Source organism: Ramularia collo-cygni (genome assembly GCF_900074925.1).
Source record: "Ramularia collo-cygni strain URUG2 genome assembly, contig: RCC_scaffold18, whole genome shotgun sequence".
NCBI lineage: Eukaryota > Fungi > Ascomycota > Dothideomycetes > Mycosphaerellales > Mycosphaerellaceae > Ramularia > Ramularia collo-cygni.
Window position 1 is genome coordinate 277814 of NW_019716272.1, and position 24461 is coordinate 302274.

Here is a 24461-nt window from a genome sequence, read left to right on the forward strand (position 1 = left end):
GATTGAAGAACGAGGATGCCGGAGGTGGCAGGGGTCTCCCTAGCGCGATAAATAAGGTTTGGGAAAGCACTCCCCGACCTCTCACACGGCCAAAGTGTGATGTGGAACACTCTCTAACGAACTCGACTCTGCATGACCGCCAGCGACCTGCTTGTCTGCCCGCCCGCTGCCCTTCTGCGGAGGAGGTGTTTGCCGCCTGTCAGCATTCGGTGAAACCGCCAGCGAAACACCACGCCCAATACGGCGCGAGTCACTCTCGACAAGGTCACCATGGCGGCCGCCGACATGGAAAACTGGGACGACGACGCCGATTTCCAGGGGGAGTTCCAGGCATTCGCTGCCCAGAGCACCGGCACTAACCACAGCATTTCTTCGCGGGTCAGCGTACGGTCAGAGTCTGCAGCGGGTGATGAGGATTGGAACGTCGTGATCCAGCCCAACGACGACATCAGTACGAACCAGGCCATTCAGTCCGCCAAACAGGCCGGAATTCCACTGCCCGCCAACGTGCCCTCCAGTGCCCTCCTCGGCGGCACGATCAAGCGACTCGGCAAGAAACCATCCAAACAGCGAGTGGGAGATGACTGGGACAATGATTTGGAAATCTCGGAGCAGCCACTGCAATTGAAACCCCGTACAGAGCAAGACACTGCTGCGTTTTCAGACGAAAACATGGATGACTTTGACGATCTAGAAGGCAGTCTTGGGATACGCTTCGCTGGCACGAGGCGGGACGTGAGGGATCGAAGTGAGACGGCCTCGATGATCAGCCCAAGCCTGGGCTCTGCGACAGCAGAGAGTGATGTCGACGAGTTTGGTGGCCTTGAGCTTCCCGACGGGCCCATGGATCTGGAAGCCATGCTGAAGAAGAGACGAGCTGCCGAGGCTGAGCTATCGGACCTGTCCCAGCCCAACTCTGCAATCATAGAGCAGCCGGCTACCATGAAGGCTCACAAAAAGTCCAAGATGCACTCCCAAGATGACAACGACGACTTTTCCAATGATTTTGACTTTGCAGGCGCCGACATTCTCGACATTAGGAAACGTCCGAATAAGAACATTCAAGTCAAGTCCAACAAGTCCATGCCCGTAACCCATCGACCCTCAACTACGCTCAACTTCCATGACAAGCCTACCGACAAACCAGTCTTCAATAGATCACACATCCCCCGCCCGGTATCGGGCACGAAGCAGTACTCGAGACTTGAGCCTGTATTCGAGAGCGGAGCACCTMAAGCCATTCGAGAACGACGCCATCCTACCACCACCAGTGCACAGCTGCTTCGCTCTAAGCGTTCGATGCCGGCTTTGCGCAACAAAGGTAGTAATGGCTCGTTCCCCAAGCCCTCTGCGCCATTCCTGCCCGCAGGTGGATCAAACTATCAGTCGCATCAAAGGGCAATGCCATACCACATGAGACGAGATTCAGACCCTAACAACAGACAAGGAGCTCAATCGCCGCCTCCTCGTCCCCATTCTCGACTGTCAAACCAGATTACCCCCGATACTCCTTCGCGTGCATCAAGACATCGGGAGAATGTAGCGCCAGCATCTCTTGCACGAGAGGCTGCATCGAAACGAACACTGACCAGACCTGCAAAGAAGCGCAATTTTGGAGATGGTTCCGAGCTTGAGATCTTTGACGATCTTCCAACCTCAACTACCAAGGAGAGCAAATTTGTCAAGCAGCCCATCGCCCGCGGTCCACCAAAGCAGAGCCTTCGGAGGACTCAAAGTCGCAGCGACTTTCGTTTCCCCGTCTCCAAGCAAAACGCCGCCATACCGGACAGAATGATGACACCGGCACCTCAGACACCTTCCAGCCCCACCAAAGGCTTCCACGACGTGCATCAATCCACGCCGAGCTATCTTCGCGATACTGCTGCAAGTAGAATTGCCAGAGAGTCGCGGATTGGTAACACCCAGCGACCAAGAAGCGAGGGTCCACTCCAGCCACTTATGACGAATTGGAAAGCGCAAGTGGCTGCACGGAGCCCATACTCCAGCCCGAGCGCTCAACGACAAAAGAACAAGAGACCTGGGTTAATTTCGGGCATCGGCTCCCACATACCGAAGTGTAAGCACCTCGTCCTCACGCTTGATGTTAGACCCTGCTAATACGGAGATCACAGGCGAGAAGGGCATGGTTTACAACCCCCAGACTCTCCGATGGGAGGGCAAYGAGAACACGCTATCCCACTTTGATGTGCCTCCGATGGAAACGCCGACGCCGGACTCGCACGAGCAGGCATCATCATTCATGGATCGACGCTTGGGGTCTCCCACTCGTCCGGCATTGATCGCGCAGGTGCCGACCAGCAACGGGCACAACGTGCAAGTCCAAAATGGTATGGTCTACGATCCACAGCAGATGAAGTGGTTGAAGTTCAAGGGGGGTCGAGATGTGTCTGGACAGCTCTCACCGTCTGTGACCGATGCGGATGACGAGGAGGATGCATTCGCGGGGATTGAAGACTTGAGAGACGAGAACACGCCTCTCGCGCTGGTGAACAGCTCGGGTGGTATGGCCAGCCCCGTTTCGGTGGCCGCTGCCGGTGTTGGCGAGGTTCACGAGGAGTTTGACCTTGGCCCACGATTCATTCAACTCCAGCGGGACGAAGAGACGGCGTGGCGGCGAAAATGCGAAAGCTGGTTCTCGGCCGGCAACTCGAGACCCGACGATGGGAGATGGCGTTGGCAAATCAGAGACATTGTGCCACAGGATCTGATCGGCTTCTAATGAGGCTGGTTATTGTATATTAATATTTTTGCATTTTAACCCGCAGATATATTGCTGCATGGCGGGGATGTGGATGACAAAGTGGTTCGGAAAAAGGCGTTGGATGGTTTTGGGTGAGCGAGCGAGCGAGCGAACGAGGCAGCATGATGACCACGAAGATTTACGATCAACAAACATCGCTTTTAATACTCTACGGCGTGCTTCCTTCTTCATGTCCATCACTTTTTCAATCTGGTCTAAGATCTCGTGCGTTCGATCAATTCCAACTCGAACACGCGAACATCTCGCTTCGGACTCCTCTTTTGCCGGACGAAAGTTGAACTCTGACTTCCAACCTATCAATCCGGCCACGTTCTCGACCTGATTCCTTGGCGTGAAGAACCAAGACGGCCCAAACATCTCGGCAGACACCGATCAGGCAGGAGGTTGAGCGAAGCCTTGCTCGTCAGCCATTAGTATTTCAATCCACCACCGCGTGGGAAAGCTTGAGGCGGCTCAATGCCAAGTGGCTGATGATATCCGGCGGCGTGGTGGCCTTTTGGAACTCATGCCGGTTGGGATTATGAGTTTTCGAGCCCCGAAGGATTGCGGAGAGGTGTAACATGGCATGCATAAAGCTCATTGAGTTCGCTTTTTACCTGGGTTCTTGGACCATCAAGGTTCCCTGTCACCTGGCACTCTTTTGCTTTTTTACTCCTTGGCTGTGAGTGAATCTGGTCATTATGCAGCTCATTCGCTCAGCTGTTGCTGTGAGCTTGGTTGCTTTGGCGTCGGCGCAGACTTTCCAGAAGCTGGGGTGTGCGGAGAATGGCTGTAAGTATACCATACCATGCCTCCATACAAATGCATAGGTGGAAGGCWAGAAATTGTAATCCAAATTCATACTACGAAACCTCCAACATAGCCACCCCAGGTCTAGGGACAATGCTGACCTCAATGCCTCACCTCTAGGCATTACTCCACCGGATGCTCAAGACTTCCTCGCTGGCCAGTACTTTGACATTCGTCTAGAGGTCCATGCCAATGTCAACCAGACGAACGGAATTCCGGACGAGAACTTCACCTTCACTATTGGCAAGAAGGGCGAGGAAGCCAAGCCCGCTTCCGAGTACTTTGGAATTGAAGAGCCAGCGATCGAGAACTGGGACTTTGAGTGGTATGAGTGAGTGTATTTACTTGGACTACGACGGAAGACTTGCCTTTTAACAACAATCCAACAGAGATCTATTCGCTCGAGACGCCGATCAGCCATGGAAAGTCAACGTTGCTTCGAAAGCTTTCCGTAGAGTTGCTTTGTATGAGCCTGGTAAGAAAAAGCCATGGACTGCTTCCTGGATGAACACGCCATCTACTGCGTGCTTGCTAGGCTGTCCTCTCCTGTCGAACCCAGATTGCTAAATGAACAACAGGTGACTACGTCGCGACGCTCACGTACAATGGTACCGAGACTGCCGTAGCAGAATGGCTCGTAAGAGATATTGAGCAGGTATGTAGACGCTACGATTCCCACAGCAAACTCTCATTTACTGACGAATCTTCAGGTTCGCAAGACGAAGAGTAAGCCAATTAATGCAAGGCGATGAGATCAGATCAGGAAGCTTTTCTCTTCTCACCGTCTCAGCATATCAGCTACGATAGGGATCCTGCTAATCTGTAATAATTCAGACGTTCTGCTTTTTATAGGTGAGCAAAGACCAAGAGCAACACGACCACTGCTCGACTGACAAGTTTAGGCGATGGTATGACTACGAACATGATCACTGCTGCTCGCTTGATCGCCMACAAGACTGTCAATGGTCGTTATCAAAGTCTGATGGCCATGGTGAGTTGCCCTCAAATTCTGTTCCGATCACAATCGGACATGTTCAACGTCGACATCGCTAAAATATCGTTCCTTAGGATCAATTCCCTCATTTGGGCCATCAAGTAAGCCACCGAATCATCGAAGGGCTATCATGGGCTCTCTACCACATGGAAACTCCCAAGGCATCGCTGACACCCAATCCAGATGACGCATTCGCTGAACTCATTCATAACCGACTCGGCAAACAGCGCGACTGCATTGTACACTGGCCACAAGTCAGATGTCAACGCTCTTGGAGTGTACGTATCAGGAACTCCCATACCATTTCCCCAACATCTGCTGAATCTTCTCCCAGCTATGCCGATAGCTCACCAAACAGCCTGGACGATCCCAAGGTAGAGACCATTGCCGAGATCTTCCACCGAGTCCATGGTGGTAAGATCGGCATCGTGAGCACTGCTTTCCTTGCGGATGCTACGCCCGCGGCATTGACTGCCCACACCAGGAACCGTAACGATTACGGTGCTGTGATCGACTCTTTCATCCATGGTATCGTCAACTACACATGGACTGACTGGTCGGGCCCAGATGTTCTCTTCGGAGGAGGTGCCGAGAACTTCTGTGGTCCTGATCTTGGAGGAGAGACTTACATGGATCTCGATTACTACAAGGTCTTTACGGACGCCGGCTACAACCTTGTCMACAATGCAAGCGAGCTCAATGCAACGTCAACCAGTGAGAGGACTCTAGGAGTCTTCACCAAGTCCAACATGGCCAAGTGGCTCGATCGTCAGGTCTACACTGATAACCTCAACGGAAACGAGGATGCTCCAAACTGCGAGGGTGGTGATGCCAACACTCAACCCGGTCTCAAAGAGATGACCCTCAAAGCTATTGATATTCTTGAGACCCGTGCTGGTGATGAGGGCTGGTTCTTGATGTCTGAAGCTGCTTCTGTGGACAAGATGATGCACGTTTTGGATTACGACCGTGCTCTTGGTGAGCTCCTCGAGTTGGACGACACGATCAAGCATGCCATCGCACATCTCAAGGGGATCGATGCATACAAGGACACTCTGATCGTGGTCACTGCCGATCACGGCCACGGCTTCGATGTTTTTKGCAGTGTCGATACCAAGTACATGGATGCTCAAGAAACCGACCGTGAGAAGCGTAATGCCATTGGCACATACGAGGCTTCTGGACTGTCTCAGTACATCAACACTGGTAACCTTCGCTACTCGGATTCCAACTTCCCCTCCAATTGGGAGCCAAGATACACTCTCGCTCAGGGTTTCGGCGCGAGACCTGACGTTAGGGAGAATTTCCGCGTTCACAAGGATGGTCCAAGACTGCCAGATGGTAACATCACTGGCTTCCCCTCAGACGACTACTTCGTTAACCCCGAAGATGCCGTCGGAGGATTCATCATGAACGGTAAGCAAAGACACAAGCCAGCGAGAAGATCATGTGAGACTAAATTCCTTCCAGGTTCCCTCCCCACCGACGCGGCTCAAGGTGTCCATTCCCTAACCGACGTACCCGTCTTCAGTTCCGGCCCTTGCAGTGAGAACTTTGGCGGTGTCTACAGCTCCATTGACGTGTTTTTCAAAATCGCAGACTGCCTTGGTTTGAGTCAGGTCCCGAAGGAGGGCGAGGAATGCCCATCTTTCAAAGATGGCAAGGATAATTGGGGCAAGTATGAGTCTGACGAACAGTATGGCTACCATCGATACACTGAGAAGGCGCCTTATTATGCCAAGAAGGATACTTCCGAGTAGGATGTTGAAGTAGGATATTGAAGTGTTGATGATACAACGAACCGCGCAGAAAAGAAATGAGACATATCTTATATCTCGAGAATCTGGAAGTAGTCGAGATCTCTTGCCTTTCGCTTCATACTGTTCGTCAGGCAGCTGTTTTACAAATCGGTATGGCCAATTTCGAAGCTGCATTCACGTATCGCTTGAAAAAGGGGCGTTATCGCGCAACAATTTCTTGAGCGAGGAGTGATCTGGAAGCAGCATGAGAATTCTCACAGACAACAGCAATATCAAAACATCTCTCGCTAGGTGACACTCCCACGAGTCCTATTTAGAAGAGCAAGAATTATCAACCCACCCCTTCCTCAAATCCATCCATTAGTTCCATTTCCTAATTCCTGCTTAGACGTCAGTCCTCCCTCACACCAAGAGTATCAATCACGATGATATCTTACTCGGCTAGATTTCAAGTCTTCGTGCAGCTTTGAGAAGCATGCAATTTTTGAGAAACTTAAACGATAATGACTAGATCATTGGAACGCACCTGCATTTGAGAAGGAGGGTTGGATCTAGTAGCAATGAAGGTGATCAGCTCGGGAGATTCATCAGAGTAGTCGTCGAGGTGCCTGGTAATGGTAGCATCGTAATCCTGATACTCTGCAACATTCTCGGTTTTTGGTTTGGTTGTATGAGAATACCGATAACTGGACCCTTCAAGACTTAGGTTCATCCCTCGCAATAGAAGACCATAGAATCATCGGGTCGACACTATCAACACGCCTCATCTAGTAACTTCAAACCGCTCTCCAAGTATCTGATAAGTCTTATAGGGTCAGAGTCCTACAAGATAGCTTGACCTACGTGAACTTCAAAAGGGGCAGTCTAGAAAAGGGGTCTTCTTCACGCATATGAATTTCAAATCCATCCTACATCTCAAACATCCAATTAAAACATTACCTTCCAAAGCCTCGCTGCATGAAGCATACTTTCGTAAACTCGATTCTCTTCATCAGGTAATACTTACGCTGCGTTCCCCTTCCGCCCCTACTACCCTGAAATCATACCAACCTTTTCTTCCCCAGCCACCCCGCTCCTTCAGCATCATCATCGCTCCTTTCCGTACATGATCATCAGGAACATCTTCGCCGAGTTTGTCGACACATCGGCAGCAAGGGCGGATCTTCTTGGCGCGCCGGTTGCTGCGGTAGGAGATTACAGACGGGAGCGGCAGAGTAAAAGGCGGGAGTAGTATTTACATAAGTTCGGCCAATCTCCCCATCGCCATATAGTTGATTCTCATGGAGGTGTAGCTTCACATGTCTGACGTGCAGTTTCGCTAGAGTCATTGTAGTCGAGACACTGGTTTGAGAGTGGTTTCTGCAGTATAGTTGCTGGCTTCGTGATGATTGTTCAACTATAGGAGTCCCATCATACCAACCAAAAGGATGCTAGCCGTCTATCAGCAGATCCATCGCGATCGTAACTCCTCCAAAAGTTCTCCTGCGGAAGGCTCCCGAGCCTTTGATGTCGTCGGATCATCCTCCATCTCCAAATCGCCACCAACGATCAGCAACTAATCAGTGTCGTTCAAGAAAATGAACGCAGCACTGCGTTTTTTTTCGCGTTTTCGATCAGCMGGGATTGATTTATAGGGCTAGATCTCGAAAGCCTCGCGGAGTCTAGTCTGAGATGATCGAGACAGGTAGGAAGATGGCCTTGATGTATTGGCGTTGGCTTAGGTCTCTTACAGTTCTGCGATTTTGTCTTCTATGTTGTTGTGGCTGCGCGTCGTGATTGGGGTGGATGTTTGGATAGTGTGAGAAGGATGGTAGAAGAGTGTGGTAGAGGAGTGTGGTAGAGGAGTGTGGTAGAGGAGTGTGATAGAACTCATAGCTAGTATCGCGCAACCTGTTGTTGATATGAATATAATACCGAGACWACAGAACAAACTTTGCGTCAAAAGGGGCTAACTTAGCCAGACATCCAATCCCCCTTCCTTGAACTCATCTAGTTGGTTCAAAAAGAACACTACATAGTCATCCGCATCGTCAAGCAAATCGACTCAATAGAAACACACAAAAGATAAAGCTAGAAGAATACAGACTCCAACGACCTGCCGTCCGATTCCTGCTAGATACATACCGTCCAGGATCAATCCTCTCTACGACCTGCCTGAATCCTCCCACCAAACCACGCCATTCTTAATCATCCTCTCTCTATACCTTTCCAATAAACCAGCAATATAAGATTCTCGGCTGGAAAAGTGTTGTTGAATTGTCGGTGTGCCGCATTAGCAGCTTCAGCGGCGTCTACTGATCGTGTCTGGTTTTCAACGCATACAACCCAAGTCACCAGCTAAATAAACCCCAAACTTTATACACGATCATCTAGTAGTCGTCATTTTGATAATATTTTCTAATAGGTTTAATAGAACTTGTGTTGAAGGGTTCTGTCTCCAAAATCTTTTCCCTGATAATCAATGATCGAATACGGACGGAGTGGTATAGACAGTGAGACTCCCAAGGCCTTTCAGCACGCAAATTGCAAAGTCTTCGAATCTTGGATGATTTGTTTCAGTTCTTGGAGTCCAGCGGGTCTATGGTTAACGATGAGAGTCGTTCGGAGTGCGAAATGCCACAGAGCTGAGAGCCAGCGTACTTCGCAACAAGGGTAACGTGAATGAAGAAAGATGAATGAGATAGGGATCAAAGAGCCGACTACCAGACTCAAAAATCTAGGAATCTTTCCATCACGACCCCAATCCATCCTTGCAAAGACACTCATAGTCCCCTTAGATTCATCCACCACCCCACTCCTAAGAACTACAACTACACTGCGCCATCCTCTGAAATTTAGGCACATCCCCACAAAACCTCTCCTCCTCCTCCCGATCTCCACCCCACTCCTCCCTAAAAGGCTCCAAAGCCATACCCATGACCCTCTGCAAAATCTCCCTCTCACCCTTCTTCTCCACCCTCTCAATCAACTCATCCAACACCCAACTTCGGGGGATGAATTTCGGATTCACGGCCTTCATATCCGCGAGTCGCTGATCTCTAGCTTCGTGGGAATCTTCCCAGTCTTCAAAGACACGGCCTCGCCATTTCTCCAGCCATTTGGCGATGCGGGCGCGAGCGTCGGCTTCGTTGCCTGCGAGTCCTGAGAGGCCTTCGTGGTGGAAGAAGCGGCCTGCGACTTCTTTTCTTTGATCATCGGTGGCGAGATCGTCCATTACGATGTTGCTTAATCTTCGGAATGCGTGGTTGAAATCTAGTTCTAGTGCTTCGAGCGTGTCGAGGAATTCGGAGTACAGTTCTTCAAAGTCGGTCTCTGTACATTTCTTGAGTCCAAAGCGGGCGGTCATCAATCGTTTGTATTCGGCGAGGAAGACTGCTTTGTATTCGTCGCCGACTTGGTCGACGATGGTTTCCGCTCGCTTTATCAATTCATCAGCCTTTTCTTGACGGACGCTTTTTTCGACGAATTCGGCTTCGTCGACCCATGAGCCGGCACCGATGACTTCGCCGAGAGCTTCTCCTAGCCGTACAAGATTCCACCAGATGATGCTCGGTTGGTTCTTGTATGAGTATCTCAACATGTGATCGTCGTGGTTGGGAGTGTAATTCGGATCAAAGTTGTCCAGGAATGCAAATGGACCAAAGTCGATTGACAGGCCGAAGATGGAAGTGTTGTCCGTATTCAACACGCCGTTTGTGAATGCATATGCTTGCCAATGAGCGACCATCTTTGCGTTTCTCCGGGCAATCTCCCTGTAGAGACGTGTGTATCGGTTCTCCTCACGTTCTCCAGATCCTTGGATGTCATCCTTTGGGATCCCGCGAGCTGGCTCCAAGACATCCTTGCCCTCATTCGAAGTCACATTTCCTGGGAGAGTATCCCAGCCAGCATATACATCCTCGGCAGCGTAATCGGCCAGTTTTCTGATGAGATCTCGATCACCTCTTGATCGTGCAAGGTCAAACGTGCCAAATCTTAACCATGTCTCGGCGAAACGTGCAACAATGGCTGCAGGCTCCGTCGTCTCTCTACGAACCTTTTCCTCAGGCCCAAGTGTCAGACTCAACGCTCGGGTTGTTGGTATTCCCAGAGCATTCAAAGCTTCACTGACGACAAACTCGCGTATGCTGCTCCGTACAACAGCCTTGCCATCTGCGAATCGGGAATATGGTGTCTTGCCGGCGCCCTTTAACTGAATCTCATATCTTTTCTTGGTCGCGGGATTTGTCGTCTCAAACAGTGAAATGGCTCTTCCATCTCCCAGCTGACCAGCCCATTGTCCGAACTGATAACCTCCATAACATTGTGCCCAGGGATAGACATCCTCCTCTCCCGGCTCCTTGTCGGCGTCTATTGTTATGATCTTCTTCCCGGCCACGGTGTCCTTGAAATCTTCCGAGTCGATGGTAGAGGGATCGATGGCTAAGTCTCTCAAGGCAGCTTTGGAGACGCCTACCAATTCCGACTTGGTGAAGGGATCGGGTCGAACGAAGGTGTATGCCGCATTCTTCACCAGCCGCGGTCCCAGCTTTGCTCGCTCCGCAGCATGTGACTTTGCAGGCGTCGGGTATTCTGCATCCGGCGGTAATTTCTGGGTGAAGTTGTTGCTTTTGGGCAAATCTCGAATGCTAAACACCTTCTCGCTGCTGCTGTTGCTGATGTGATGTGCCATTTGGAAGATTCGTCGTTGTGTAGTCGCTGGCCTCGTTCGGTTTGCTATTCGATGCATACACGGAGATGTTGGTGAGCAAGAAGAGCTCCGATGTGGCAAAGAAAGGCATGTACTGCTACCGACTCGACATAGCTCGCGCATCATCAGCAACAAAGTCCGACGTCAGTGGGGCTAAAAGCCGACCCTCGGCCTACCTGCCCTGCCTATCCTAATCAATGTCTATCTGATTAAGATTAGGCGGGATGCAGTCTTGACCGTGCTTTCCTTGTAAATCGAGGCAATCTTCAACAATTCCAACGTCCCTTCCACTCACGCTAGCATTGGAAAAAACAAATCCATCTCCATTCCAATCCATCCTTCCATCTCCATCCATCCATCCATCCCACCAACAGCATTATTGCCATTCCCGCCGAATTGAAACACTGATTGAGCAACCCGCACGAAATGCTGGATATCAACAAACCATCGAATCGCATTCACGTTAATCCTGGATAATGGCCCCGAATTTGCCCGGCTACTACTTTGATGAAGAAAAGAAGAAATACTTCGGAATCCAACCCAATCACATTGCTCCAAACAATGCAAAGTACTCTCAAGCCAATGTGCAGCATGAGGAGCACCTTGCCAAGAAGCAGAAAGTAAGTCGCGAAGAAYTGAATATGGGGATCAATATCAACATCAACATCAACATCACCATGGAAGTCCTTCATCGAGAATGCTTCATGGCTGACTACCTCGGATAGCTCGAAGATAATAACAAAAAGGTCCTGAAGTCACAGACGGTGCTTTCTGCTCGGGTTTTAAAGCACTCATTACTTGGCGGAAGTGGTCTTCTTCGAGAATGCGGCAAGTCATCAAGGACTATGGTGCAGCGAGAAGATGCCTTCTTGCGAGGACTTCAAAAGAGTCGCGACAAGAATCTACACTTTCCATTCGGTCTAGTCCTCGACGCTCACTGGACTGACTCTCGCGTCGCCGTGGTCTCTAATGCCGGAATTCACTCATACGAACGAAGTGATGGACCAGTCTATACCGACGAAGGCATATGCCACGTGACCACTCCATCACTCCCATATCCACAAAACGTCATCATCAATTCAACCAACATGACGACAATCTCCGGCGTGCCGCACATTCTAGGCTGTACAAATGGTATCGGGATGAATGCCTTTCTCGTACCAATCGAAGGGTCCATCGGAGGAGGAAATCGTTGGACGGTGGACGGACTCCTCTTCGACTGCGCCGTCAATGACATTGACAACACGAAGCTTGCATTCGTAGGCAATTCCACGGTCATGACCGTCGATGCCTTTACCCATAGTGTCAGCGCATCCATCAATTTGGAAAATTTCCCGTCCGCCCGTACGAATGAATGGCCGGACGCGGTAGATGCAACGTCTGCTCGGAAGGTTGAGTGGCTGAGCGAGCATACCCTAGCTTTCGCAACCCGCGAGCATTTCGAGAGACGGCACTACAACCACCAGGTCATGCTTTGGGATGTTCGTTCCCCTACCGCCACCTCTGCTCGATGGAGACGAGAGAGCCGGATTTCCGGCCTATCCAAACCARACACCAGCGKCAACAATCTCATCGTCACTAGCAATTTCGATATTTCCATGTACGATCTGCGAGTGTTGAGGGCTGATCGACCACTCCTGACCATACGGCATCAATCCGTAGGAGATGTGACGTATCATGCGACGTACAATGGGAATCTGCTCGCTGCGATTGATCATAACATGAAAATTCAAGGCTATTCTTGGAAGACGGGCAGGTTTGTCAAGACCATTCATGCGCCGCGAGAAGAATGGTGGCAGCAGGATACGATCTTGATGAGGAGTGTCAAGTGGGTTGATGAGGCGGGTGAAGGACCGAGATTGCAGGCTTGTCATGGGAAGGAGGTGTTTAGTTATCAGATGTCGTGGTTGTGAGGAACCTTTGTCTGTTGTTCGAGATCTTCCATGCTACGCAGAGCTGTGTTGGATTGATATGGAATGTCTTTCACAATGGAGAGCGCTTTCTCGTCTCTACGTGAAAGAAAGCTTCAAAGACTGTGCTGCGGAGAGCTATATTCGGCATCTGGAATGCGATTTCGCAAGTCCAGAGTGCGTTGTATTGCAATGTAAGGAAGGAGTGATGTTCAATACAAACCGAGCTCTCCTCGGCTATTCACACTCACCCAACTGCCGAAAAGCAATGCCATATCTACCTTACCTACCCTTGCCTGCTCCACGATGGATGGACCATATCCATGTCGAATAATTTTCTAATCAAGTTAGCTGCACAGCTGAARAAAGCCAAAAAAATCACGGCAGTTGAGAATGAAGAGTCTGAACACTGTGCTTCCCACCAACTCCACTGAGATCGTCCACGACGACGCGCTCGCATCAAACTCGGAGTCATGGATTTATTCCGAGAAGCACAGCAAGACCACACACAACAAGACCACAACTAGTGGACTACATCTCTACCTTAGTCTTGCTTTTGCCCGCCCCGCCCGCCCGCTTTCCTTCCTCCGCCTAATTTCCAGTAGTACCTACCCTAGCAAGCGAGGCAAATATTTGTCCAAACAACGCCACGATTGCATTCGATTTTCCCTTAGGTGGCATTTTCTGGGACCCGCAGACGGAGTTCGGAGGAGGGAGAGAAAGTGGAGTAACTAAGGGTATCCCATATCACCAGAGCAGAGGTAGGCGGGTATGAGAGGAATAAGGTAAAAGCACCGAAGGAAGGAACCGTGTGCTGGGGAGGTATAGGTATAGGTATCGTACATTTCCTACCATCTTTCCCTCTTCTTCTTCTCTTTCCCCCCAAACACCACCAACACCTCCCAAGACCAAGCTTCTCAACCAACATGCCATCCTCCACTCTCCCCTTCCACGCCGACCACATCGGTTCTCTGATCCGTCCGGCCTCCATCTCTACAGCACAAGATCAAGCCGATGCAGGAGAAATCACCCAGGAACAACTCCACAGTATTCAAAAGACCGCCATCGCCGACATTGTGCAAAAGCAACAACGAAACAACGTCTTGGCTCTGACTTCGGGGGAATTCGACCGCAAATACTACTTTTCCGGTTTCTTCGAAAAACTCTCTGGATTTGAAGAAGTTTCACCAGTGCCGTGGTCACTTGCCCGGCTCAATGCAGCGCCAATTGCAGCATTGAAGAAAGCGGGCAAACAATACCCCATGGCAGCCATCTGCACGGGAAAAATCGAATACAAAGAATCTCCCTACTTGGAAAACTGGAGGATGTTGAGGGATTGCGTACCGCAGGAACAATGGAAAGATTGTAAATTCACCATGCCTCCACCTTGTTATTTCCATTTGAGACTCGCGGCGGGGAAATGCTACGATACGAGTTTATATGGGAGTGATGAGGAATTTTTCGGCGATTTGGCAAAAGCTTATCGGCAGGAATTGAAGACGTTGTACAGGGAGGGTTGTAGGAATGTGCAGATTGATGATCCTACGTTGGCGTATTTTTGTAGTGAGGATATGTTGGAGGGGTTGAGGAAGGATGGGGTTGATACCGAGGAACTTTTTGGCATGTATCTGAAGGCGCATAATGATGCTATTGCGGAGAGGGAGGAGGGGTTGCATGTTGGGTTGCATATTTGTCGAGGTGAGTTGGATTTTCTTGATGATGATTATGATTGATGATGATGATGTGCTAATGAAGGGGATTTTTAGGAAATTTCTCCAAGTCGATGCATTTCAGCGAGGGATCTTATGAGAAGATTGCGGAGCGATTCTTCAAGACGCTCAATTATGATACCTTTTATCTGGAATATGATAATTTGCGATCGGGRGGGTTTGAGCCTTTGAGGTTCTTGCCTGTGCATAAGAATGTTGTGTTGGGAGTTGTTACTACAAAGGTATGTTCACCCTACCTTTCTTGATGACTTGTAGCATGGATGTGCTGATACGGTGATTATAGGACCCCGAAATGGAAGACAAGGAAGTCATCAAGAGTCGCGTCCTACAAGCCGCGGAAATCATCGCCAAGGGACAGGGAAGGAGTGTAGAGGAAGCCATGGAGAATATTGGGATTAGTCCTCAGTGTGGATTTGCGAGTGTTGCTGTTGGAGCGGATGGTATGACGGAGGAGAAGATGTTTGCCAAGTTGAAGTTGGTGAAGGATGTTGCTGAGGAGTTGTGGCCTGGAAGACCTTGATTGTGATTATTATTATGATGATGATGATGGCGATGATGGCGATGATGATGATGGGAGGAGGGAGACCTTGATGGATGGGATGAGAAGGAGATGGAGAGTGGAAGAAATTCAACATGGCAGAAAGATACTGTAGGAAGAGCCGAGACGTATCGAGTAGAATCAAGCTGGACCGATATCATCAATACCACGTAGAATACTACGTCAACACACTCAAGAAGTGACTGAGATGCAGTATCTAGCCATGCGACGGATGAATGTGGGTGGATGAATCACAAGGAAATCTTCTCCGCTCTCACATGCTACTTATTTGGTGGCAGATGCAGTGTTCCCACCGCCCAGCCTAGGCACGTCGTCGGTTTTCTTAACATGTGATGGATGATGAATACCAACCAGAAAAGAGGACCTTCACATGCCTGATCGACAATGCCACWCTCGGCTGTACAGTACATACAACGATGATGATAAAGAGAAAGGGATGGTCAATCATATCAACAACCAACCGCACGCGCACTTGCCACGAGGTCATCATGTTACTGGATGCGGGTATCGCAGCAGGGCACAGCATGACTCTTGGTTGTTGAGCATCTCACATCTTTCTCAACGACATTTCATCATGACATCCATGACACAGCCCAGCATCGTATCATACTCCGCCCGACCCACGCGATTTCTTCGAAAGATGCAGAAGACCCTTGCCCGTGGCTTGGCGAGATTAGGGGACTGGATTTTTTTTTCCCGGGGCGCGGGTCGTACCGAGCGTTGCTGTGTGTTTGATGTCCGTGGAAGCGATGGGGCCAACCAAAGTTACGGTAGGTACGAAACAGCGGGGTAGGGTCCGTTGGGGAGCGGTGCATCTCCATCCATGAAGTGGTGGCTTCGTTGGATGGGCTGGATTTCTTGGCTGAATTGGAAGAAGGAGAGTTTTGTATGGTATGTAGGGATGGCGRTGTAACAATCAATGTTKCAAGTACAAGTCAAGGGAATGGTTTGGTCAGGGATGATATTTGACTAGGTTGCTGGTTMACGGCCAATGGCTGGAATTCGGGTGGGAAAAAGTCCCCCAAGTCCAAATGCAAGCTGGCTCGCGGATCAGCAGAGTGCAGGTGCGGTGTGTGAAATGTACGGCAAGGAAGGCAAGGTGCTCCAACGATCGGATGAGATCCAAGCCATGGCTTGGGTCCATGGCATCTGTCTACCTTACCTCTTTTACCTTATTACTGCACGTACGACTAGCTAGTCCATTATTTAATTGGTGAATTCGGGTCTTGTTTTATAAACTCCAGTGGCCTGACCCCTTCAACATTTTTCCTCCCTCTCGCATTTCCATTCCCATCTTGGTGGTGTGTTTTGTCTCCCTCCTCCCTCTCCCTCCTCCCTCCCAACACGATGAGTACCACAACGGCGCTGCCTCGCCAGCCCGCCATGAGACGCAATGTCACGGCCGATTCCGCTCCCTCGACGAGCAGGAACAGCAATGCCAGCACTCCCAACGATTCCCCCACCGCCTCCGCCTCGTCAACCTCTCTCTCGTCCATGGGATCCGTCGAGGAATACCAGCACAAGCCATCGTCGGGCAAGCTGTTCGACACCTACGGCAATGAATTCACCTTGCCCRAATACACCATGAAGGATATCCGCGAGGCCATCCCCAAGCACTGCTTCGAACGGTCGGCAGCGACGGGATTGTACTACGTGGCCAGGGATATCGTGCTGTTGAGCACCACTTTTTACCTCTTCAACACCTTTTGCACCCCGGAATACGTTCCTTCATACCCGTTGAGGGCAAGTCTCTGGGCACTCTACACCGTTCTGCAAGGTCTCTTCGGCACGGGATTGTGGGTGTTGGCGCATGAATGTGGCCACCAATCCTTCTCCCSCAGCAAGACGCTCAACGACACGGTCGGATGGATCTGCCATTCCGCTCTGCTCGTGCCCTACTTTTCGTGGAAAATCTCCCACGGCAAGCACCACAAAGCGACGGGAAATTTGGAACGCGACATGGTCTTTGTGCCTCGCACGCGTGAGGAGCACTCGACCCGCACAGGTGCTCTCCTTCATGAAATGCACGAGTTGATGGAGGAGACGCCCATCTACACGGCCGGCCACCTCATCGCCCAGCAGTTGTTTGGATGGCCCATGTACCTCCTCCAGAACGTCACAGGCCACAACAACCACTCCAAGCAGCCCGAAGGCAAGGGAGTTGGTAAGAAGAACGGGAATGGAAGCGTCAATCACTTCATCCCCAGCAGCCCGCTGTATGAGAAAAAGGACGAGCACCTCATCCTGCTGTCGGATCTTGGTCTCGCCATCACCGCTGGAGTCCTCTTCCTCGTCGGCAACAAGTACGGCTTTTCCAACCTGCTCGTCTGGTACTTCCTCCCCTACCTGTGGGTGAACCACTGGCTCGGTATGTTGACACACATTCCCATCGCTTTTGCACTCCCCCGACTAACGATACACCACACAGTCGCCATCACCTTCCTCCAACACACCGATCCCTCCCTCCCTCACTACACCGGTGATGCGTGGAATTTCGCCCGTGGCGCCGCCGCCACCATTGACCGTGAATTCGGCTTCATCGGTCGCAACCTCTTGCACGGCATCATTGAGACCCACGTTCTCCACCACTACGTCTCCACCATCCCCTTTTACCACGCCGATGAAGCGACCGAGGCCATCAAGCCCATCATGGGCCAGCACTACCGCGCCGACGTCAAGGATGGCAGCATCGGTTTCCTCAAAGCTATTTGGACCAGTGCGAGATGGTGTCAGTGGGTCGAGCCGATCCCCGGTACCCAGGGTGATGAGGCCAAGGTCATGTTCTTCCGCAACAGGAACGGCCTGGGTGTTCCTCCTGCTAAGCTTGAGGCCAAGCTGGACGGCGTCAAGCGGGACCGTAAAATGGTGACGGTGGAAGATGACAGTGATTGATTAGATGGTATTGATATGTGAAGAGGCGGAAAAGAGGCGGAATGAAGTGTCCTTGCCGTGTTGGGATGAATGTTGTTTTTGGCATGTTGTGTGTGCGCTTGAGCGCGGCGTTTTTTTGTTGTTGTTGTTGTTGTGAATAGAGAGAGAGAAAGAGGAGAAGAAGAAAGAGGAGGACGGGGAAAAGATTTAGAACAGAGATACAGAATGATCATGATGAAATCCCCAAGAATATAAATGAAGATTTGAAAATCTGAACTCTTGCTCTCTCCTGCTGTGTATACATCGTGTTTTGCGATTCGATTTGGAGAGGCTTGGATGATATTGATTACCTACCTACATGTTTAGGAGGTATTTGTGGGAGAAGGTGGGAGTATTTTTTAGTGCACCAAGGGAAGAATTGGGAGTGAGTGAAGTGGTGATGAGAAGGGAGAGACGGAGAGGGTTGAGGATGATCCTACGACTTAAGCATCCTCCTGATTTGATTTGGAGGCATATACCGAGTGTCAAATGGTGTAGGTTGTCGTATTAATAAGGTAGGTAGTTATCCTCCTATAGGTAGAAGAGAAGATAGGGTTCGAAGAAAAGGGAAGATAGGGATCGGATAAAAGGGAAAAGAGGTGTAGAGGTGTAGAGGTCTAGTCGATAACTCTTCGCCCTAAATTCTTACCTTTTAATACTTCCCGCCTACCTACCTACCTTTCTTTATACCTTATATATAATATGCTCTACTTATGTAGTAGTAATAATCTACTTATAGTAATAATTACGAAGCCCGCTACTTGACGCCGGGTCTCGTATCGACGTCTCAGGACCCAAGGCGTGTGTCAGCAACTCCCAATCAACAACTTACCTTACATTGCCACTTTCAAATCAAGCGTCAAGACATGAACATCTAGACGGCACCGTGCTCCCGTTTTTCAGAATCATCCGGAAGTATATCCCCAGTCCACGGGAGCTGTCGCTGCGAGGCGATCGCGTGGTGACAAGGCATGCAGATGGAACAGATCAGCAAATGGCAGGCTTCAGAAATGCTCCATGGTTGCCGCAATGTATATTCAATCGACTTCTTTCGCGTGGAATCTCCAGCAAACCGTCACTGAAGATGAAATCCTCTGAATTCGAGGACTTTTACCGTTACACCAGCGGACGGTGGCTATGGGACGAAGAAGCAAGACTTTCGGAACGATACAAGAAGTTCAATGTCCTGGGCCTGAAGCAACTCGCTGCAAAAGCCATTTGGCGCACAATCCTGCGTCAGTATTTCTAAACTCGCCGAGGGAGGGTTTAATAAAGTCTTTCGTCTCTGCATGGACAATGGTGCGGTTGTACTCGCAAGAATGAATTCCTAATCCCAATGTTGGCCCAGCGGGTGGATAAAGTCATTGCATCCGAGGTTGCTACCATGGATTTTGTGAGCCTTTCTTTATACAAATCTTCATCCTCGATGGAAAGAACGCTGACGGGTGATGGAACAGGTCCGCAATGTCGTTGGAATCCCTGTCCCCAAGGTTCTGGCATGGGATGGACAAGTCTCCAACCATGCAGAATCCGAGTATATTCTGATGGAACAGGCCGAGGGGACTCAACTATCTGACCTGTGGACGGATATGGATATCTACGACAAATTGAAAGTGGTCGACGATGTCGTCGACATACAGAAGAAATTGCAATCCATCACTTTTTCACGGTCGGCATGCCCCAGTGCTCACAGGTGGACCTGAGAACTAACACGAGAAGTCAAGATTGGGTAGTCTATACTTCACATCAGATGCATTCCCAGGCTGCTCCAAAAGTCGACATTTCCGGAATCACCTCCCTCGCAGGCAGAAAATACGCAGAGGAGCGATTCGTAATCGGACCTGTTGCAGAAAAGTCATTCTGGGAGATTGGAACTACACCCGATCGCGGCCCTTGTAAGGTCATGTCTACTCTTCTACCGAAACACGTTTTTGTTTGCTAACGGACTCCCCCAAGGGCCCGATGCTCACAGCTACCTCCGCGCACTTTCCAACAGAGAGCGATCGAAAATCTGTTTCTTCGACAGAAACAACGACAATCGACCCCTCTTCCCCAAATAATGCCAACATCCTAAACTCCCCCCAAGCCCGCCTCTCCCTCCTCGACAAATTCGACTCCATCCTTCCCCATCTCCCCCCAAAGAACCCCGCGTTGAACACAGCAACCCTCTCGCACTGGGATCTCCGCGCTCCCAACATCTTCATCCAAAACGGTCGAATCACATCCCTAATCGACTGGCAAGACACTTGCATCTCCCCACTCTTCCTACAAAACCCCACTCCGAAATTAATAGAATACCACGGAGAAGTATTGCTACGACTACCAGACTACTATGAATCCCTCACCGATGCAGCAGAGAAAGGCAAAATCAAGAACCAGGTTGAAAGATCCATCTTGTCTTGGTGTTATGCAAAGGAAATCCGAGAGAGACATCCCCTATTACAGGAAGTTTTCAACCTTCCTTTAGTTCGTATAAGGAGGGAAATTGTCCTTTTCGCTTCGGAAATTTGGGAGGGGGAGACGATTCCTTTGAGGGAATGTTTATATTTAATTCAAAGGTCAGTCACTCATTTATTTCCTTCTCTCTCTCGCTTATATTGTATAAAACCGCACCATTTCAAATTTTTGACTAACGTATATGTGTATATATATATATAGAAAATGGAACAAGTTAGAAACGGAGGTATCATGTCCGATTAATTTCGAAAAAGAGGAAATTGAAAGGCATGAGAATATTTCTAGGGATTGGAATTTCAAGGCGGATTTCTGGGAACGATTCGAGGGGTTTTTGGGGAGGGATGGATATGTTGCTTGCGAGGATTTTGAGGAGGCGAGGGGAATTTTTTGGGAGGTTGTTGGAGAGGTTGAACCAGAGGGGGAGGAGGGAGAGGGAGAGGGAGAGCGAGAGGGAGAGGGAGAGGGAGAGGGAGAGGGAGAGGAAGCAGGGAGAGGGAGGAGAGCAGGGAGAGGGAGAGGAGGGGAAGCAGGGAGAGGAGGGAGAAAGGAAGAGGTAGAGAGTAAGGAAGAGGTAGAGATTAAGGGAGAGGGTAAGAGAGAGGGAGAGATAGAGGGGGAGGGGAGAGAGGAGGGAGAGGTAGAGGGTAAGGGAGAGGCAAGGTTTGAAAATCCTACCCACAGTCGATAATTATACTACTTCTCGAGAAAGAAACTCCTCTACGTTAGGTACTATACAGAGATAGTATTAAGTACATATATATATATGAATCCCTCCTACCCTTAGCTCCTACATCCAGAAAGAAGAAAGAAAAAAAGGGGGAAAATGAACAATCTACGTATCTATCTACCTACGCACCCTCTAGTTATTCTTGATCTCTTTCGAGGGTTAGAGGGGTTAGGGATATCAGGGCGTTTATTAGGGGGTGTTCATCGGGGATTGTGTGGTTTAGATGGTGTTTAGGGTGTCGCTTTAGCTCCTCCTCCTCCTCCTTCTACGTGGGCGGGAGAGATAGACGACGAAGGATATCGAGGGATAGTAGAAAGAGATACAAGAGGGACAAACGATAAAAAGTATGTAATTAGTAGAAAGGTATACCTTTCCCCTCTTATAGAAAGACCCACTGCTCCAACTCTTCCTCTCTCCCTCTTAAGCAAAAAACGCTCCCCCCTCCTCAACCTCCCACCCCCCCCTCATCATCCTCCTTAAAGAACCCCATCCCCAAAACCCCCTCCCCCCCATCATCCCCTCCCCACAATCCAAAACCACGAAATCCGGTAAACCACTCCCACTAATCATCGGTACCAATTTCGCCACATTTCTTAATACTTCCTCCGAACTTGCCCAAACCACCAATTCCACTCCTCTTCCTCTTCCTTTGGATATTGGACGGAGGAATATCGCTGCTAGACCCCCCCGCTTTGAGGGGATTTGGTAGTGGGATTGGGAGTTGGAGTGGCGGATTGTGATTGCGTGGCCGGTGGGGGAGATTTGGATTGGGAAGTCCAGGGTTGCGGATGAAGGAGGGGGAGAGGGAGGAGGGGAGGTGAGGGCTATGGTTATTATGTTTCCCTTGGAATCATCCCACGCTGAGGAGGAAGAGGAGGAGGAGGAAGAGGAGGAGGAAGAGGAGGAAGAAGTTATGATTTGGGTATCTGCGAAGAAGTACTGGCAGAGATTTCGGGAGATTTGGAGGGCGATGGTTTGAGTTGTGGAGGAGTTTTGATGGATGATTGTGAAGGGGCCTCGGGTGCGTAGGAGGGCGTCCATTGTTCCTAGTTGTCGAGGTTGGTGGTGGTGGTGGTTTTGGGGGGAGGGTTCTGGTTTGGGGGGTGGTATTTGCCAGGTTTTGTCCGAGAGGAGAAGGATTCTGGAGGATGGTGGGATTGTTTGGCCGTCCACTGTGAGGGATTTGCAGACGTGGAAGTAATCTGGTAGACGGAATTGTCTTATGTTCCTCGTCTGTAATATACATTCCATTTTCTGTGGGTGGTAGTGTACGGAGATTTTTCCTAGTCGACCGGGAGTTTGGAGTTGGAGGATTTGTGCGCCTTGTTTAGATCCCGTGTCGCCTGGATTAGCAGTCACCAGACTAAAGTCGTGTAATTTCCACCCATCATCCTCATCCTCTTTCTCTCTCAGCGAGAGATGTTTTTCGTAGAACTCTCGAAGTGGTGGAGTGGTGTAGACTCCCTCCCAATAATGTCCCTTTCCAGAAACCTCCACAAACTCACTCTCCACACCCGCTTCCCCCAGCAACTGCCTCATAAGTCGCGAATGATGCACAGGAACATTATCATCTTCCGAACCATGTTGCAACAACACAGGAATCCCCTTCGCATTCCCCACCAAACTTTCATGCCGATAACTACTCATCGCAGCTTGCACAATCGCCGTCCGTCCAGCTTCCGCTTCGCGCCAGAGATTATAGGGGACGTAGTTTTGAATACTCGAGTAGCCGCTAAGAATTGCCGCCGCGAGGATTTTTATCCGGGTGGTGGAGGAGTGTATACCATGTCCCTTGTCCACCATTCGAATGGCCTACGACTAACCACCACTTGTTGATATCCACGGACGGACCCTTCCAATTTGTGGTGGCGATCCAGTCTGGAATCATCCGGATTGCGGCTTCGACGTCGGGGAATCCCCAAGCGTGCCAATCGTCTCCGCTCCATGGCGTTCCTCCCGTGGGAATCAAGATCCAGGCTAGGAGGTCTGGGAGGGGGGGTTGGAATTCATTTCTTCCGGAATCTGAAGAGACTTCCACACCTGCTCCGTGTAAGGCGAGGAGAATGGGGAGGGTGGCGTTGGGATGGGAGGCTGTGGTGGTTTTTGAGGGAGGGCGGAGGATGGCGTAGGAGACGATTCCTGAAGGGTGGAGGAAGGTGACTTTGTGGGGGTTCTTCTCTGCTTCGGAGGGTCGGGTTGTGGATCAGGTTGAGTTGTCGACTTTCCTCCTCTCCGGAGATGTGGTAACGTACGTACCTCTCGTACGTACCAATTCCCCATGGTCCTAGAATCTCCCACTGCTCCACAAAAGTAAACGTAGGGAGTTCTACTTCGTGTCCTGGACCTGCGTCACTCATTATGATGGATGGGGGTTTTGGAAGTAGCTCAATGGCTTCCAGACATAGAGTTTGACTTTTGACTTAATTGACTTCTGAGGCTGGTAGTTAGTCAATTATTAAGTATTCAACTACTCGAGTAGTTAGTTAGGTAATTAAGTAAGTGACTAGTTACACAAAGAGGCTGTCGCTGCTGTCGTTAATATTATTATCCTCCGCACCCCCTATAGTCTCCGCTACCTCTATTATCGCCGCTACCCCCCCTATAGTAGGTATAGTAAAGCTATAGCGGTGCTAATCCTTCGAGAGCTTAATTAACCGGATAGTGTCGCTAAGTAGCTAAGAGCGTAACTAATCGATAGTTCTTCGTGTTTTRCTAAACGTACGCTCGCTCTTAGCGGATATTACGAAAGCTAAGAKGATRTTAATAGCTAGCTRTAAAAGAGCTAGATAGGCCTGTCTTATAAACGGCTGYATCTACTACTTAATAGCTRTTRTRTTAGTTAGTAGTGCTATAGGCGGAGCGTTTACGAAACTRTCGAAATTATCGTATRTCTTTAGAAYACTAGCCTTAGCTCGAAAGCGGTCGAATRCGGAYAGCGGCTCTAGCGTATTATCGCTCTACGTRTAARGCTAGAGTTTGTCCTTATAGGATTACTAGAGCGACCTTATACGCTTTAATGCGCCTATGTACTAACTAGCCTTATCGCTATACTACTATGTCTTTAGCTATACTACTCGGCGCTCTAGATAGAGTAGTATTATAGCTATATAGGCTCCGGACACGTCTAGCAGTTTGTAGTACTTAAGAAAGAGA

General features: G+C 49.9%; 8 protein-coding genes; 6 read left to right on the plus strand and 2 right to left on the minus strand.

Moving 5' to 3' along the window:
* Positions 1-270: 270 nt before the first annotated feature.
* On the plus strand, positions 271-2740 carry RCC_09549 (uncharacterized protein; the record flags this gene model as incomplete). XM_023774791.1 has 2 exons in its annotated part: positions 271-2077; positions 2133-2740. 2 exons carry the CDS (start codon positions 271-273, stop codon positions 2738-2740), a joined length of 2415 nt encoding a protein of 804 aa, XP_023630559.1.
* Positions 2741-3462: 722 nt separating this feature from the next.
* RCC_09550 (related to alkaline phosphatase) lies at positions 3463-6325 on the plus strand (the record flags this gene model as incomplete). XM_023774792.1 has 11 exons in its annotated part: positions 3463-3553; positions 3692-3902; positions 3961-4046; positions 4150-4226; positions 4282-4297; positions 4406-4423; positions 4474-4562; positions 4640-4666; positions 4749-4843; positions 4900-5981; positions 6036-6325. 11 exons carry the CDS (start codon positions 3463-3465, stop codon positions 6323-6325), a joined length of 2082 nt encoding a protein of 693 aa, XP_023630560.1.
* A 2797-nt stretch (positions 6326-9122) lies between these two features.
* Positions 9123-10997, minus strand: RCC_09551 (probable protein /; the record flags this gene model as incomplete). Its single annotated transcript, XM_023774793.1, has 1 exon — positions 9123-10997. The coding sequence occupies one exon, from the start codon at positions 10995-10997 to the stop codon at positions 9123-9125; it is 1875 nt and encodes a 624-aa protein (XP_023630561.1).
* A 494-nt stretch (positions 10998-11491) lies between these two features.
* On the plus strand, positions 11492-12928 carry RCC_09552 (uncharacterized protein; the record flags this gene model as incomplete). XM_023774794.1 has 2 exons in its annotated part: positions 11492-11635; positions 11741-12928. 2 exons carry the CDS (start codon positions 11492-11494, stop codon positions 12926-12928), a joined length of 1332 nt encoding a protein of 443 aa, XP_023630562.1.
* Positions 12929-13851: 923 nt separating this feature from the next.
* RCC_09553 (related to methionine synthase II (cobalamin-independent)) lies at positions 13852-15175 on the plus strand (the record flags this gene model as incomplete). XM_023774795.1 has 3 exons in its annotated part: positions 13852-14623; positions 14692-14876; positions 14939-15175. 3 exons carry the CDS (start codon positions 13852-13854, stop codon positions 15173-15175), a joined length of 1194 nt encoding a protein of 397 aa, XP_023630563.1.
* A 1386-nt stretch (positions 15176-16561) lies between these two features.
* On the plus strand, positions 16562-18106 carry RCC_09554 (probable oleate delta-12 desaturase; the record flags this gene model as incomplete). XM_023774796.1 has 2 exons in its annotated part: positions 16562-17582; positions 17643-18106. 2 exons carry the CDS (start codon positions 16562-16564, stop codon positions 18104-18106), a joined length of 1485 nt encoding a protein of 494 aa, XP_023630564.1.
* Positions 18107-19460: 1354 nt separating this feature from the next.
* RCC_09555 (uncharacterized protein) lies at positions 19461-20198 on the plus strand (the record flags this gene model as incomplete). XM_023774797.1 has 4 exons in its annotated part: positions 19461-19517; positions 19582-19793; positions 19849-20019; positions 20081-20198. 4 exons carry the CDS (start codon positions 19461-19463, stop codon positions 20196-20198), a joined length of 558 nt encoding a protein of 185 aa, XP_023630565.1.
* A 1530-nt stretch (positions 20199-21728) lies between these two features.
* Positions 21729-23111, minus strand: RCC_09556 (uncharacterized protein; the record flags this gene model as incomplete). Its single annotated transcript, XM_023774798.1, has 1 exon — positions 21729-23111. The coding sequence occupies one exon, from the start codon at positions 23109-23111 to the stop codon at positions 21729-21731; it is 1383 nt and encodes a 460-aa protein (XP_023630566.1).
* Between the last annotated feature and the right edge of the window lie 1350 nt (positions 23112-24461).